General features: G+C 39.7%; 1 protein-coding gene across 1 annotated transcript in view; it reads left to right on the forward strand.

The window, feature by feature from the left end:
• Nucleotides 1–18103, forward strand: part of CACNA1D (calcium voltage-gated channel subunit alpha1 D) — a 168216-nt gene that overhangs the window by 138823 nt on the left and 11290 nt on the right. The window contains exons 28-37 of the mRNA XM_054179264.1: nt 845–883; nt 1295–1423; nt 2135–2200; nt 4169–4260; nt 5512–5671; nt 6546–6673; nt 6788–6884; nt 9676–9778; nt 10828–10929; nt 16739–16869. Of these exons, the coding sequence (XP_054035239.1) occupies nt 845–883; nt 1295–1423; nt 2135–2200; nt 4169–4260; nt 5512–5671; nt 6546–6673; nt 6788–6884; nt 9676–9778; nt 10828–10929; nt 16739–16869 (1047 nt within the window). The remainder of the gene's footprint in view (nt 1–844; nt 884–1294; nt 1424–2134; nt 2201–4168; nt 4261–5511; nt 5672–6545; nt 6674–6787; nt 6885–9675; nt 9779–10827; nt 10930–16738; nt 16870–18103) is intronic.

The following is an 18103-nucleotide window of genomic DNA, read 5'->3' on the forward strand; positions in this document are numbered from 1 at the left end:
TGTCTGACCATTTAGGATATCAAGACAGTTTCTTCAAGGACAGACAGACAGAAACATCACCAAAGAGAGAAGTTTCTTATTCACAGGATATATGGTTTGGCTCTGTGAACAAGAAGCTGGCATGTGCCTCTCTCCTCCCTGTAGCTCCCAAGAGTCGTACAGATACGTTCCAAAGGATCAATCAGATCCTGAAGCCCTTTTTCCATGCCTGATCTTGTTTCATCAGCTCAGGTATATGAGTACTTTGTAGGCGTTCAGAGTGTACAAGTATTGCCTTCTCATTTGCACCTCTGAGTGTTGGCCTTTGTGTTACTGTGCCAAAAACGTTTGTCTGTTACTTTGGCAGAGTGGAAAACTGTTCATGTTCAGCACTGCAAAATCCGGTGTTCACCACTGAATTAACTCAAGTGAATTACTTTAAAGGAGCTCGGGATGTGATATAAAACACAATTATTTGAATATGGTTAGATTCTGGTGACCTCAAAGCTTATTCTTGAGCTTTACTTAGACTTACTGCTACAATTTCATGTAGCCTGTGGAAGTCAATGCCTAATTTTGTTTGGTTTACAGGAGCGTTTTCTTTGACACTTTAAAACACATTTTATACTAGCAGACTTCAGTATGAGTCAGCCAACAATGTTTTCAGTCAGCCAGCCTGAAATATTAAAGGGAGGTTTTAATAAAGATATTAATGTTTTGTTCAGAAAGTATCTTGAGTTGAAAGATGTTTGTTTACATGTAGAAATGAAAAATGTCCTTCTTTCTGTTCATGGTTAATCTGATTATTATTAATTTTTAATCAACTTACTTGATTTTAATATTTAATGTTCTTAATTTTTTAAAGCCAAAGCCAACTGAAACAGTCACAACTGATGAGTCTGGGGTAAGACTAGTAAACTGGCCCCAATGGTTTTACCTCTGAGTTTCTTTTTACCATGTCTATTCTCCACCAATTTTTTTCTGTATTTTTCATAACTGTCTTACTACAAAGGTGTTATGCAGTGGTTTGCATTCATTGTCAATGTCCTATTGAAGTCTACTACAAACAAACCCAATATGATCCTTATTAACAAACCAGAAAACTTGGAAATGCATGTGATGTGTGACGCATTTCTACAGGTCCTGTGTTTTTAGCATGTAATTTTTCCTTCCATATCATGCTTATCAAGGTGAGAACGCTCTCAAGATACATTTTCAAATCTTACCTCTTCCACCTTTGCATTTGGTGTTGTTTTTCTGAAGTGTTGCATGTTTGAGTTTGTATTTGGTTTGACTTCTTCGTGATGCTCTTCAGAACTCTGAAGACAGCGCTAGAATCTCCATCACTTTTTTCCGTCTGTTCCGGGTGATGAGGTTGGTGAAGCTGCTTAGCAGAGGAGAAGGAATCAGAACTTTACTATGGACGTTCATTAAGTCATTTCAGGTTAGCAAAATGTATTTCAATTTGCTTTATAATTACAACCACTTACACACCAAATTTTATGGAGCAATACATTGTAGAGTGCAAAACACATTTATTTTGAAATTCTCTTTATCAATAATGACACACTTAAACATATTTGCATATCAATGACAAGATAAGTGTCACCAGTTACTTCAGTGAGGCCTAAGGTCATTCTTTGTCATTTATTACTATGAGATTTTACAGTATTTAATTAAAAAATACCTGATATATTTAAACCAGGTAGTGTTGACTCACACATTTTATTAGATGAATATAGAACTGGAATTTAATATATTTTCTTTGTAAAATAAAAAATATTTTATAAGTGTAACAGACAGAAATTTGCATCCTTGCTGCTGAAAATGGTGAATGCGACATTAATGGAACTCTGCAGCTGTACAGAAAGAAGTATTTTTGTGTTGTTAGAATCTGTAATAAAAATAACATCAAGTCTGCTAAAGATGATTCCTCCCCCTGGATGGCTGTCAGAAATAATTTAAAATATAATGAAGTTTGTGTTCAGTGTATGAGGCAGAATATTAAAAGTGACAGGCAATAACATGTTAAGTACATGAATAGGAAGAAAAAACTCAGAAAAGCCTTTGTTGTAGAGATAAAATATTTTCATGAATATAAATTGAAATGATGGTCTGAAATCATTAAAGGACAATGCACCTATCCCATTTCTAGGCTCTGCCTTATGTCGCCCTTCTGATAGCCATGCTGTTCTTCATCTATGCTGTCATTGGCATGCAGGTAATTGTAGAATTCTTTTATCACTATACAGAATGACAATGTTTGCTACTCTGAGACTTGCTTGCTAAGGTGCACTCCTTTGATAGTGGTGCTGTCAGGATGCAATGGCATCCTGGCCTGTATCAGGAACAGTGTGGCCAGCCTGAGCAGGGAGGTCATTCTCCCCCTGCACACCGCACTGGTTAGGCCACACCTTGAGTCCTGTGTCCAGTTCTGGGCCCCTCAGTTTAGGAAAGATGTTGAGTTGCTGGAACGTGTCCAGAGAAGGGCAACAAAGCTGGGGAAGGGTTTGGTGCACATGCCCTATGAGGAAATCACAGTATCACAGTATCACTAATGTTGGAAGAGACCTCGAGGATCATTGAGTCCAACCGGTCTCCACAGACCTCATGTGCCACGTCCAATCTCCTCTTGAACACCTCCAGGGATGGTGACTCCACCACCTCCCTGGGCAGCCCATTCCAATGACGAACGACTCGCTCAGTGAAGAACTTTCTCCTCACTTCAAGTCTAAACCTCCCCTGGCACAGCTTGAGACTGTGTCCCCTTGCTCTGGTGCTGGTTGCCTGGGAGAAGAGACCAACCCCTCCCTGGCTACAACCACCCTTCAGGTAGTTGTAGAGGGCAATGAGGTCACCCCTGGGCCTTCTCTTCCCCAGGCTAAACAATCCCAGCTCCCTCAGCCTCTCCTCACAGGGCTGTGCTCAAGGCCTCTCCCCAGCCTTGTTGCCCTTCTCTGGACATGTTCAAGTGTCTCGATGTCCTTCTTAAACTGAGGGGCCCAGAACTGGACACAGTACTCAAGGTGTGGCCTAACCAATGCAGAGCACAGGGGCACAATGACCTCCCTGCTCCTGCTGGCCACACTATTCCTGATGCAGGCCAGGATGCCATTGGCCCTCTTGGCCACCTGGGCACACTGCTGGCTCATGTTTAGGCGGCTGTCAATCATCACCCCCAGGTCCCTCTCTGTTTGGGAGCTCTCCAGCCACTCTGACCCCAGCCTGTAGCTCTGCATGGGGTTGCCGTGGCCAAAGTGCAGCACCCGGCACTTGGATTTGTTGAATGCCATCCTGTTGGCCTCTGCCCATCTGTGCAGTCAGTCGAGGTCCCTCTGCAGAGCCTTTCTACCCTCTAACTGATCAACATCTGTTCCTAACTTGGTGTCATCTGCAAACTTGCTGATGACTGACTCAATGCCCTCCTCCAGATCATCAGTGAAGATGTTAAAGAGGAAATTTGGGCTGCCTTCTTCAAAAGTTGTGATGTTCTTTGAATCAACTCTAAGGGAATGGAATGAGAAGAAATAGGCTGTGGAGACTGATTTTGTTTCCTGATTCTTCCTCTTAATTGTTTATCCAAAAGCAACTTAATGTCCTTACAGTCCAGCAGAATGTATACAGAGCACAGTACTTTCAATCTCACTGAATGAACAGCTTTCACTGTATTGTAATGATATACAATTGTATTTTATTTGGGACAACGAATGGTCCTGTGGCCAGTGCATTGCAATTTAATTTTGAAGAAGTGACCTCATCTGGCTGAGATGCTCAGACTGTCTGTGCTTTGGCTTCTACTTTTGCATCTGTTTTTCTCTATTTAGATTTGAGGTTTTCAGGAAGCAGTTATTTTATAGTATGTGCAGTGTTTAGTACAGTAGACCTTTAATATCAATACAGAATTCTATGTGCTAGGTAAACCCAAATATTTTCTCACCCGAAAGCAGAAATATCTATTAGTACTGTAATGGTTTATTAATGACAAAATGAATGATTAAGGATTATCTTGTACATGTGATAAATTTACTTTATTTACATAATTATCAATAAACATCTAAAGAGAGCGAAGAAAGTGTATTTGTGAATGTGTTTTTTGTACATGCTGAAGCAAGTTTTAATTGCAAGGAGGCCTACATCTTCTGACAGTAGAGGTCACTAGGATTAAACTCAAACCCCTGTTTTATTGTAGGTGTTTGGAAAAGTGGCCATGAGGGACAACAATCAAATAAACAGAAACAACAATTTTCAAACTTTCCCCCAAGCTGTGCTTCTTCTCTTCAGGTGAGTAAATCTTCCTTAGTGCACACCATTTCACTGATCTGTGAAAAAGTCTGTAGCTTTTGTTCCATGGATTTGTTCATAATGTGTTTGCAATTGAGAAGCAGTTTAACATAACAAGAACATACTCTCTGTGGCTGTATGCAGACTGTCTGTTGGCCAGCAGGGCTCTAATCAGGTGATACAGACCGAAACTCATTATGGCCCCTGTGAAGCACCTTATTTGTGGAGTAATTGTGTTCAGGTAGAGACCAAACATAGGTAGGTGTTGGGAAAGCTGAAAAAGACTGTCCCCTTACTGTAACCTTTAGAAGCACACCTAGCATGGCAGTTTAGAAAAACATGAATGGCTGTGGCAAAGATAAAGAAATAAATTGTTCTTAACATATGCTGAAGAGATGACAAAAAGTGAAGAGTATGACTTGCAGAAGGAAAATACCTGAGAAGAGGTAGGCAAAACCTTCTGATGGCAAAAGTAGCTGAATCTTGCTGTAGGGGGAGTATGGAATCTCCACCACTAGAGAGTTGAAGAAGAGGGTAAACCTTTGTGAGGAGTGCTGCAGACTGTTGTGGGGCAAGGAGAGAGAATGACGTAGAACAGGGATGGCTCTAAAGATGACAACCTCTATTATAAGTGATTCTGCAGCTCTGCTTTGCCCTCCTGTGCATTGTTACTAGCCTACTGGCAAAACTGGCAGGCCGTTCCTTATCTGAGTCCAAGGGGGTCACCCAGTGAGACCATATCAAATTATGCTTGTTAAGGCTTTTGCCTTTGATACTAGGTAAAGAACACAGCCCAAAAATTCTAATTGTCTTTGAAATATTCGAAATCATGAGTCTGTGTGCAGGTATTACCCAGCTATGAAAAACAATGTAATGGCAGAAACTAGAGATAAGCATTCCCTCCACCATGAAGGGAAAAGGCAATTCATCTTTTACAGATACTTTTATGGCAGGTTTTCATACACCACACCCCTATCACACACAGCTCCACTGCACTGTGTTGCAAATTGGTTGGGTTCAAAATTTTATGTGTAAGCTTTACAAAATCTCAGTAATGTCAGATCTGTGCTTGTCTTTTCTGAAACATGCTCTGTATTTTTGTCAACTTATTCCTGCTCCGAAAGGTTCACAACCTGTCTTCACATTTGTACTTGTACAGCTCCAACCGTTTTGTCAGACCTTAATAAATTAATGCATTTCCAATCCATTTTGACCAAATAATGTCTGATTTATCTTTGTGACCATACAAAGGTGTGCAACTGGAGAAGCCTGGCAGGAAATCATGCTGGCATGTTTGCCTGGAAAACGCTGTGATCCAGAATCTGATTATAATCCAGGGGAAGAGTACACGTGTGGAAGCAATTTTGCCATCATTTATTTTATCAGTTTTTACATGCTTTGTGCATTTTTGGTGAGTCTAGTTTGTGCTTGTTAACAGAAGTTGTCTTTGACATTATCACTTTCTTCTGAACTAGAAGAGTAATGATTTCAGGGAGAGATTGAAAATCCCATGTAAAAATATTTTTGCAAGGTTGTATTTTTCTACACACAGTCCTAAATATTGTGTCTTCCACTGATTTGTAAAATAAGGGCGATGAAACGCTGGCGCAGGGGTGATAGAAGCTCCGTCCATGAAAATATTCAAGGTCAGGCTGAACACCAACCTGATCTAGTTGAAGATACCCTGTCCTGTTGCAGGGGTGTTGGACTGGATGACCTTTAAAGGTCCTATCCAAACCATCTTGTGATTTTAGATTGTCTTGTGCAAGATTTTCCTCTGACTACATGTATAAAGGAGTGATTGGTTGCACCTTTGAAAGTTAACATCCTTTTCATCAGTTATTTCTTCTATTTCGTTTGATTTGCTAGTAATAATATTTGAGTTATTTAAATTTAGGAGAATTTGGATTTGTCTCTTTACAAATGTGCTCAAAGTGTAGCTCAAGAGATACGAACAATAATCACACTTCCTAATCCATGACATAATGGATTATTGGCTCAAAAATAATCTGTGAAAAATGTTTTTTCCTTATTGCAGGTGCCTGGTCTAAGGTGGTTGGTTTATTCTATTCACAGTACTGTTCCTCTTGCAAAAGGAGAGTGGTTGAACAGAATTCTGTGAACTAATGTAAACACACACACTTTGCTGCTGTTCTGAACATGCAGAAGTCTTACTATCATGACACTGGGTCCTATTAATAGCTTATAAATGTTTTCTGTTTATTTAATGTTTTGAAAAACTCTAATTAATTAAAGCAAAATGTTTTCTTAATTGCTTTTTTTAGATTATAAACTTGTTTGTGGCTGTCATTATGGATAACTTTGATTATTTGACACGTGACTGGTCTATTTTGGGTCCCCATCATTTGGATGAGTTCAAAAGGATATGGTCTGAATATGACCCTGAAGCGAAGTAAGTTAGATCATTTCTCTGATAAGATTAATGTGGCAAAATCAATAAAAGCAGAGCAAAGTGTCTTCCTTGGGAACAGGTGTGTGTTTGGTAACTGAGGTGTGTTTGTTCTAGGGGAAGGATAAAGCATCTTGATGTGGTTACATTGCTGAGACGCATTCAGCCACCACTTGGTTTTGGCAAATTGTGCCCTCACCGAGTGGCCTGCAAGGTAGGTTTGACCCTGTTTTCTTTCTAGGTTTTTTTCACAATTAATTCATTCAATTCTGCTCCATATGTGTCACATGTGCACAATCAATCTGTCTGTTCACAAGGTCTCCTTCACTCTCAAGTTTTCCTTTTTTTCCCCCAAACTTAAACCAGAAAAATTAGTGTAATTTCTTTGAGTGTACTCATTTGAGTAATTACCACTGAAGTAACGTTCTTCACAAAGCATCAAAATGAAAGTCCCCAGACTGTACATCTATTACTGGTCTGTCACTGTTATGCATATGAACTCATCCCAGCATTTTTGGTCACCCAGCGCCACGCATAAGACAGTTTCAACCCAGTGACATTTTTTATTTCTCTTCAGTCCTGGGGAGAATAGGGTGGCAGCTTCCTTGAACTGACAAGTTTTGATACAGTATTTTTGCAGTTGCGTTTATGAGAAGTTTGCTGCATTGAAAACAAATAAAATTGGAGGGTGGGGACTGGAAGATGAATACTAAGCTCAAGTGAATATGTGTGTGCAATGTAATATGTAGCAGTGAGTGAGAAGACTGAAAATTAAAGAGAATATAAAGTTATGTTTAATTTGTCAGGCATGATGTGTAACTAAGATGAAGATTAATTGCATTTCAGTATAAAAGTTGAAAAGCAACACAAAGGAGCTGAATAATAATTACACTTTTTGAGGACTTCAGAACTATGGATATTATGAATTTAGCAATTTCACTAGGAATAAGGTCAAGTCTTTTAATTAAAGGATTGTTACAGCAGCACTGTCATTTGGATTTCGTTTATATCTGTTTCATAAACAGCGGCCAAGCCGCTCTCCATCATTTTCCTCCAGTCCTGGCTCACTGGAGAGGTCCCAGATGACTGGAAACTTGTGGTCCCCATCCACGAGAAGGGTCGGATGGAGGAATCTGGAAACTACAGGCCAGTCAGCCTGACCTCAGTGCCAGGGAAAGTGATGGAGCAGATTATCCTGGCGGCAATAACTGCGCACCTGAAGGATGGCCAAGGGCTCAGGTCCAGCCAACATGGATTTAGGAAGGGCAGGTCCTGCCTCTCCAACCTGATCTCCTTCTATGATCAGGTGACCTGTCTGGTGGATGTGGGGCAGGCTGTGGATGTGGTCTGCCTGGACTTCAGCAAGGCCTTTGACACCGTCCCCCACAGTAAACTGCTGGCTAAGCTGTCAGCTCATGGCTTGGACCACAACATTCTGTGCTGGGTTAGGAACTGGCTGGAGGGCCGAGCCCAGAGAGTGGTGGTGAATGGTGCCACATCCGGCTGGCGGCCAGGCACCAGTGGTGTCCCCCAGGGATCAGTGCTGGGCCCCATGCTCTTTAACATCTTCATTGATGATCTGGATGAGGGGGTTGAGTCAGTCATCAGCAAGTTTGCAGATGACACCAAGTTAGGAACAGATGTTGGTCAGTTAGAGGGTAGAAAGGCTCTGCAGAGGGACCTTGACCGACTGCACAGATGGGCAGAGGCCAATGGGATGGCATTCGACAAGTCCAAGCGCCAGGGGCTGCACTTTGGCCACGGCAACCCCATGCAGAGCTACAGGCTGGGGTCAGAGTGGCTGGAGAGCTCCCAAACAGAGAGGGACCTGGGGGTACTGATTGACAGCTACCTAAACATGAGCCAGCAGTGTGCCCAGGTGGCCAAGAGGGCCAATGGCATCCTGGCCTGCATCAGGAATAGTGTGGCCAGCAGGAGCAGGGAGGTCATTGTGCCCCTGTACTCTGCATTGGTTAGGCCGCACCTTGAGTCCTGTGTCCAGTTCTGGGCCCCTCAGTTTAAGAAGGACATCGAGACACTTGAACGTGTCCAGAGAAGGGCAACAAGGCTGAGGAGAGGCCTTGAGCACAGCCCTGTGAGGAGAGGCTGAGGGAGCTGGGATTGTTTAGCCTGGGGAAGAGGAGGCCCAGGGGTGACCTCATTGCCCTCTACAGCTACCTGAAGGGTGGTTGTAGCCAGGGAGGGGTTGGTCTCTTCTTCCAGGCAACCAGCACCAGAACAAGGGGACACAGTCTCAAGCTGTGCCAGGGGAGGTTTAGACTCGAAGTGAGGAGAAAGTTCTTCACCGAGCAAGTCGCTCGCCATTGGAATGTGCTGCCCAGGGAGGTGGTGGAGTCACCGTCCCTGGAGGTGTTCAAGATTGGATGTGGCACTTGGTGCCATGGTCTAGTCGTGAGACTAGTGTCTGTGCAGACAGGTTGGACTTGATGATCCTTGGGGTCTCTTCCAACCTTAGTGATACTGTGAGACTGTGATACTGTAAGTGGATGTATAAAGCACTGGCTTCAAATGGAATGCCATAAGGCATATGTAAACCAAACCTGTGTCTATACATTAAGATAAATTATCCTGCTGATTAATGGTTTTAAACCAGAACATAAGAAAATCTAAGTCAGACATTAGGAAAATATTCCGACAGATTAAATAATGTCCTTCTGACAGGCAGGGTCAGTGATACTGCTCTGAAAGATGAACACTGTACTGCAGAGATGGACTAATCCAAAGAGGAAAGCCCGTTTCACCCTGCTGGACAATTCTAGCTTTTGTGTAAGAATGCATGTAATTAATATCAGGGAGAAGTGATATTAGGTGGTTGTCACATGCAGCTGGGTTGTAAGAATCAATTTTTGGGGAAGACTTATATAATTTTTGTGCCTCTCATGGAAAATTATTTTTTTAATACATAGCTTTACAGAAATAAACATTAAAGAAGTTCTTCTCCAAACACAGCCACATCAAAATTTGTTTTCCTTTCTCATTTACAGAGGTTAGTCGCAATGAATATGCCATTAAACAGTGATGGAACTGTCATGTTCAACGCTACTTTGTTTGCTTTGGTTAGGACTGCTCTAAAGATAAAAACAGAAGGTAAGTTTCTTAACTGTTAAGCCTTTACTACACTTGTCAGAGGTTAAAATGACTAAATTACAGTTTATTCATTTTGTTGGGCATGAGTAAGGATGCTTTAGTGTAACTGGTTTCAGTTTGGTATTGGTTCGCGGGTTGTATTCACAGTTGCTGGGAATTATTTGCTAGAAGAGGAAGGGGACAATAAGGCCAGAACCAGAGAAATCTCCAGAATTATTATGCTTTTGTCTGGTCAGATAAAGCCATGCACATAATAGGAGTTGTAGTGCAAGGAGTGAATGAGTTCCCCTCTCCTTCCTCACTTTAACATGGTGGCTTGAATCCTGCACTGGTATTATTGCAACCTGTACATGCTTGAAAGCCTCGAGGCCAGTTCTGACCGGGTTGAATGGATTTCTGCAATTTGCATCAGAAAGGGAAAGGGGTTTAAAAATAGTAGTATGATTCAAAGAATTTTGCTTTCTCTTGTAATTTTTTTTTAATCATCTTTTTCTGCTTTCTGTTCCATGTCTTCTGCCATTCTCAGCAGAATTTGAGTTCCACTGCCAATAACAAACTTACTAGAGTAAGTCCCCTCAGGCACTGCTGTAGCTTAGGTGAGCGCTGCAAGAGATGACATACTGCCCAGAAGTCAGCTGCCTGAACTTTCAAGCCTGTACAACTAATTACTGTCATTAAACAAATGAAGGCACAGCTTTGGATCAAGAAAGAATTGGCTTGTAAAGAGCAAGTCATCACTTTCTGCACAATTTAGGTGGAAGTTATTAAGCAGTGACAGAGAAGAGCCAAGCTCTGTAAATTAATGCTAACCTCTGTCGTACTCTGGAGACTGATTTGAAAGGCTGAGGAGATCACTGTCTTAGGCTCGCTCTTCTCTTTAAGTTATTGTAGTATTGTTATCTGCTACTTCTTGTAGCAGATAGGATTGCTGCAAATCACCTGTATTGCTGTCTTTATTTGTATACAGCTAATTAATATGCAAATCATCACTCTTTGCAATTGGTTGAAGTGTAATTGCCATGTTCTGTTTTTCTATTTCATTGCCCTAGGTAACCTAGAACAAGCAAATGAAGAACTTAGAGCAGTTATAAAGAAAATATGGAAGAAAACGAGCATGAAATTACTTGACCAAGTTGTTCCTCCAGCTGGCGGTCAGTCAGATAAGCTTTGCAATATGGTGTTCTCTGTGCATTTTTGTCTTTCTAGATTGTTAGGAGCCAAAGAAGTAAAATTGCTAACTTTTGCAATTATGATGTCATTGAAGGACCACAAACAATAGTAACAAAATAAATAGAGAGATAATTACATGGGTTGGACTTGATGATCTCGAAGGTCTTTTCCAACCTGGTTAATTCTATTCTATTCTACATCATAACATGTATAGGGCTGATAGGTAAAACTTCCTTAGATCAAAGACAGGGGAAAACGCTATGTTTATTTTCTTACTTGAAAAAAATAATATCTTATTATACCTAAATGTAGGCTTGATTTCAAGTAAGTCAGCAAAATAAACGAAACTTAGTTTGATTTCAAGGCCTTGATAAAAATACCACATTTTGTACTATTTGAGCCGGACAACATACACTACATTATAGCTTATATCCTTGTATATGTTGAACACTTCTGGGAGAAAATGAAAAAAAAAAAAGAATGGCAAATTAAAAATATTTATTAATCACTAAATTAATAAAATAAGAGACTGAATTGCCTCAGTTAAACTAGCTTAAACCAGAGCAGTTCCATAGTCAAGAGATAATGGAAATGGTTCAGATTTATGCTAGTATGACTGAGATATGAATATGGGCCATGTAAAATATCTATATTTGAATGGCACCAATATGTTTGCAAGAACTACAAGGCACGTATGAGAATTCCTATGTGCTGTAAAATGTCATGTCAGATATTTCTTATCTCTCTCTTTTTAAATATATATATTCTAATATATATATTTATGTTTTTCAATATATATATATTCTTACTAATATGCTGTAGTATAGGTTTAGGTGACTGAATTATATGTGCTTTTTCAAGTTTTAAAGGTGCAGGATCTGTTGCACTGTTGCCCACACCCAGGATATGTATTTAGACATCCAGTCCCTAGATGCATTGTAATCATCTAGTATTTCTTGTAGCTTATTGTACTTCTCTAGTGTTATGGCAGCTTCCAAGACTGCTCAGACTCAGGTTTGGAAGCATACTCAAGATCCCAGGCCTGATGCTGGTGGAGGCTGATGCCTTTCTGAAGGTGACACTCTTAGTCCCTGGGGGAGGAGGAGCATGCTGTCTGCATTGCTGTTCAGCATGACCCAGGAAGCAGCGGTAGTTTAGTCTCTGGTGGGAGCCACTTGCTGTCAGTGTGGTGACTCCCAAATTATAGTGGGGAGGAAGGCAAAAATTCAGCAAACTTGACTATCCAAAGGGGAATGGATACTGCACATTTAAAACAACTTTTTGTGCTCTACTCTGTTGGTTTTAGCCTTACACCTAAGTGCTTGCATGGCATAGATGAACTGCTTTGTTATTGTTGTAACTATGTGCTTGAGCTTTTTCTGCAGCCTCTGTTCCTTTCAACTATGAGTCTTTCCGAATATTCTGAAGCAATTCTGTTTTAGGGTGGTGGCATGGAATTAGTGTTGCCTCTTGCCAACTTGATTCCCCTACCTTTTTTAACTGAAAATAGAGATGTATGCTTCAGAATAGCGAGCTGTGCCTGCCTAAATCAATCTGACAATCTGTGAAGATTACATTCCTAGAACTAATCTTACATAGTAATTCACTATTAACTTCAGCTTCATTTCATTGCTGAATATAAGCTATTTATTTTCAGCTGTACTAAAATTCATTGCTGATATTTATTCTGCAAAAGTAGCTCTTCAGTGTAGCTAGAAGGCTAAGAACCTACATCACTGCTTCATTGATAGGAAAGTGTATGGCTTCTTCGACCCAGTACAGATCAGAATACATTGGGAAGTCCTTAAGTTTTATGAATTTTTTTATCTCAGTTTGGTTTGTTTCTCTGTGGACCTGGTTGTGACTTACCTGAAAACTGAAAATACTGTAACCCACCTAGACAAAAGAGGAACATAGCTATTTTACATTCATATGCCTTAGAAGTGTAAAGTAGCTAAGTATGCAATAGAAATTCATTTCTGTTCATGTTCAGTATTCAACAGAAAATTGTATATGACAATACCACCAGTCACAGCTGATAATAGCAGTCAACTGGGAGATGGAACATTCTCTTCAATGGAAACAAACATAGCATCCAAATTCAATACATGAAAATTACTTGCACTTTAAAGTATTGAGTGGTCTAGTTTATAATATTTTCCTCCAGTATTACTTTTGTTGGTATTACTGAATGCTTGATCCCTCTTGTGCTCCTGAGCGTGCCTCCAGAACACAAACAGAACAATAATTTGCAGAGCAAACAATGAAAGTAATCGGTTTAGCATATTTTTGTTCTGGGATTACAAATAGATGCACTTGAAATGAACAGTTAGGTAATTATTGGTACTGGTTAAGTAACTCATTACAACAGCTTAATTAAACTGTTAATAGTTAACAACACATTTTCAGTACAGAAAAATGAAACTGCTTTGCAAAAGCACAGAATGTCAGTCAAATGACTGAGTGAGTTAACATTCTTTGAAGACTGGAAACCATAAGAAATACAGACAAGACACTAAAGATTCAGTAGTGGTCTCTAAACTCTCTCATCTCTACCTGCTAGCTCATTTAATCTTGCCTAATACTTTTTGCCCTATTCCAAAAGCTTCCTGCTGAAGTAATTCCTTTTGCTGCCACTAACTGTAATTATAGATTTGTCTATTCTGTGATCAGTTATGCTTAGCTGCCTCCTTGTACCTGTCCATACCTGGCTATATGTGTGTTACTCAAAAAAACAAAGTCAAGGATGGCTCCCTTGGCCAGGCTTCAGTTCTTGTGTGCACGTTTGCAGTACAACTGACTGTGCCTATGAAGTACATACGCGTCTTGTTTGTACATCCAGACTTTGGCGTGCACAATTTGGCAAACTAGTAATGCATCCGTCTAATGTGCTTATAAAAAGTTGGTGCATGTCCAAAGCAATCAGTAAGGGCCCTTCTTTTCTGCATACTGAGTCACCTCAGGTACAGTCAGTAGTTGTACAGTGTCATAGCTTGACTTGAGACATGCTCTAAGTGCAGTAGTAGTATATGTTATAGCAAATCTGTCACTTCTGTGTGCTTGCTCTTTTTAGGAGCTATTTGCTATATCACTTTAAATGTTCTGTTCAAATACTTGAAATACTAGCAAGGATGGGAAAAGGCCTATCTGATGGGTTTGAAACAGGCTGCCCAGGGGGGTTGTGGAGTCTCCCTCTCTGGAGATATTCAAGAGCTGCCTGGATGCATTCCTGTGTGATCTGGTGTAGGTGATCCTGCTTTGGCAGGGGGGTTGGACTAAATCTTTCTAACCCCTAACATTCTGTAATTCTGTGACCGAGACCTGGGTTCAGGTAAACTAAGGGAGGCAAGTTAAGTTTAGATTCTTTATAAGAGATCTCTTCCTAATACAAAACACCATTACTCTCCTGAGGAGCAGCCAAGGGAGATTACAGATGAACATCAAAGCCAAATGTTTACAAAGAGGTTACAAATCAGATTCATGTAGTCAAGTAAAAAACTTTTTACTGGTGAATCTATGGACTGGTGGACTTTGAGCTATGGAGTTCCTGCTAATTCTTAGTGGGAATTGGACAGACTCAGACCTGTGATGAGATGTCAGTATTTGGCAGAGCAGGCTCTTTAATATGCTAAGATATTTCCTGCAACAGACTGATCTCCCAGCCAAGATGTTTTAAAGCAATTATTACAATTATTTTTGCTTTCATAAATTTAAAGACAAATAGAATGCTGAGAGAATACATCCATGGTGCATTTTTACTGAAGTTAAATCCTGTTGTACTTTATCACATGCATACAGCCTCCCTCAGAGGAGGAATGGTAAAAGATTCATTTTTAGATAAATTTGTCACGGAGGTAAAAATTAGTCTAAACAGTATTGTACATAGATTAGATTTCTGCATCCTTTTTATTTGTGAAAGCAAATCACAAACAGAAGAAACTTAGTGAAATTAACATTAGCAGAACCTGTCATATTACAGATTAAAAATTAGAAATGCTATCATTAGTGAGATACATTGGGATGTATAATTACTGATAAAACAAGGACACAAGTAGACTCTTTCAATCAAATCTTAATGGATGCATGAAAATCAATTAGAGAAAAAGCTTGCTTAACAGAATGTGTTCATATGTAGACAAAAAAGAATCCACAAAACAAAAGTTAAAATTAAACTTAAGTCTATCCTAAAGCTCCATTAGAGAGTTAAAACATGAAGTAAAATAGAAGTAAATCCATGCTTTCTAACAAAGTTGTGTTAAAATGTGTATGGGCACGTTAGATTTTCCTTGTTGAGTTACTCAAGTCACAACTTATAATGCAGAGTAACCGGGATCTTCAGATGTGTTAAGCACCTGTCTGTTCCATCAAGGGCAGCTGGAACGATGGGAATTTACTGCCCATCAGGATGTGGGCCTTAACAATGGAGAGGGCTTTGATGCCTAAAACACACCAGCCCTCCTTTATGTATGACATAGTCAACTTGCAACTGTGTTGCAAGTAGTGATCTGAAGATTCTGAAAAAAAATTGAGATAGGCAACACAGCAGAAAGAGAAATAGCAAACTTTATGCCAGGTAATTCCGGGGGAAACAAACAAACAAACAAAAAGTATGTGAAAACAAAAGCAATGTTTTTGAATAGAAAACTATTTGTAGTTTTCTGGCAAGCATTACTCATCAAGAGATCAAACTTGGACAGCTTACTGATTCAATGGGACTCATAAAACAGGCACATAGGTTCTTAACATGCTATGAAAGAGGTGATTTCAATACGCCTATAAGACACCTGCCTTTGAACTCTGAGGCCTTTGACATTTGGATTCTGTTCACAATAGTGACTCTATAAAAATACCAGATTTTACTGCACTTTTGGTTTGTGTATCTTATGAATTGTGCTAAATTAACTGAAGGATGATGGTTTAATTTCTATCAGCATTGCAGAGCTGATACAATACAGTAGCGTGGGAAAGCACCAAGTGGTTTCATATTCACCTTATTATCACCTATCCAGAAAGTGGCTAAAGATCACATCTTCATTTAAAAAGCCTCATAGACAGCATATGAAATTGTACCCTCTGTGGGATTTCCTCAGTCTAGAATCTGTCTTACTGGGTGACAGTAACATAGCAGAAGATACAGCCCAATGTGAGCATCTGTGCCACAAAATGCAAATTGGAAGATGCTCAGGTATTACACTAAGGGCATGACACCAGTGAAATATTTACAGCAGGCCATAAAGGTTCACATCCTCGTGATCAGAACAATGCTATACGCTGACTGAGCAAATTTGGTTCAGCAGTGAGAAAAGAGGAGAGGTGGTTTAAGGAAGATTTTTGTTTGTTTAAGGTGTGTGTTTGTTTGGGGTGGGTTTGTTGGGGTTCCCCCCCCACCCCCCCTTTCTTTTTTTTTTAATAGAGTCACTTTTATGAACATAAATATATGTAAGATATAGTAGCTTATAGTTTAATCCACTTATTCTAAGTACCTAAACCCAGTCTCTCAGCATCTATACATATAAAACATGTTTTTGGTTAGAAACTTATACAAATTTACTTGCAAGTACATTAGACTTGCTCAAGTATTGTATTTTCTTTATTAAGGATGACTTCACGTAACAGAATGAGCCAAAACTGCTTGCTAAAACATTGCTTTTGAGATAGTTACAGGTTTCATTGCTGGAAGCGTAGTACCTGTTGCACCCATCACATTTTCCCCTCCAAATCAGGTATGAGTGTACAGGCTATTAATAAATGTGCTGACTTGGGAGAGATCTGTCTGGTCTGTTTATTTAGATGATGAGGTAACCGTGGGGAAGTTCTATGCCACCTTCCTGATACAGGACTACTTTAGGAAATTCAAGAAACGCAAAGAGCAAGGACTGGTGGGGAAATATCCTGCGAAGAATACCACGATTGCTCTGCAGGTGATTTTGTTTTTACATTTTTAACTAACCATTTTGTGAGCTCACTTGAAATAGCAGGTAGATGAATATTGATGATTGTGCAGTGCTGCAAGGATTTTATTTATCTGGGACACTTTGGGCCCTTACTCATCAGAAAATAAAGCATAATCCTGCTATTCTGTCTTTAACAAGGTAAGTACAAAAAGTTGTTCTCTGTGGATTACTCAAAACAGTAGCCGTGGTTATAAATTTCTGGGCAAGTCCAGTTGATAATGCCACAGTCTGAAGCTGCTGAAGTACAATCAAATAAATTAATTTCTTAGCTATCATTTCCATTCTTTGTTTTGTTTTAACTGTTTAATTTCTCTTGTTTCTAAAATGCTATAAGCCAGTTCTCTGATAACTTCCTAATATGCATTACCTCATAGTAAGGCAGTTTTATTTTTCATCTTAATTTGCATTGTTCTTTTTATTTTCTACTCATGATTACTGGTGCAACACCTTCCCATCAGTACTTTTCAATGTTTGGAAATTTCAACTTTAGATTCACTAACTTCTTTTTTAGGAAGGTAATATTAGCTTACTGCATTAACATCATACACTTCTATCTCTTATATCAAGCTCTCAAATGGAAACCAGGACAATTGATTTGGCCATCTGTCTCTCACTGGGCCTGCAGCAGGCAGTCCATAGAGTATATGTCATCTAAAGAGTATATTCTGAAAACTTCTGTGATATTCTATTCTATTATGAACTTTGAAACAGGCAAATGGAAGACTGTCCTCAAATAATTCCAGACATCTTACACTGCACTGCTTTTATTGGATTGGGGCTTTCTGAATTTCAGTCAATGCTGAATATATCCCTACAAACTATAAAGATGTTTAGTGTTTCTGATAGATTTGTGTTCTGATGCCAAAACTTAGGAATATCTTGTGAAAAGTCCTTTCTGAAAAGGGAGTGATGTGCTAACCTGACTTAAATACTGTTTCTTTGTTAACATTCCTGCTGTTTTGTACTTTGACCTAGCAGATCTTTGCTGTCTTAAGTGGGTAATTTGTTTTATTCCTATTTTCCTAAGAGTGTGAATCACACTGAGGCAGCCCTCCTGGCTGCCTCTTGTCTGACATAAACATATCAAGAGATACAAAATATCAAGGAAAAATAAGAAGAAAATAAGGTGCAGTTTTTCCCCCTCCAAGGTTCTGAGAGTTATATGGGTAATGGACAGTTGCCCTGCCTCTCTGCCAGAAAA

The sequence above is a fragment of the Dryobates pubescens genome, chromosome 1 (genome assembly GCF_014839835.1).
Source record: "Dryobates pubescens isolate bDryPub1 chromosome 1, bDryPub1.pri, whole genome shotgun sequence".
In the NCBI taxonomy this organism is placed as follows: domain Eukaryota; kingdom Metazoa; phylum Chordata; class Aves; order Piciformes; family Picidae; genus Dryobates; species Dryobates pubescens.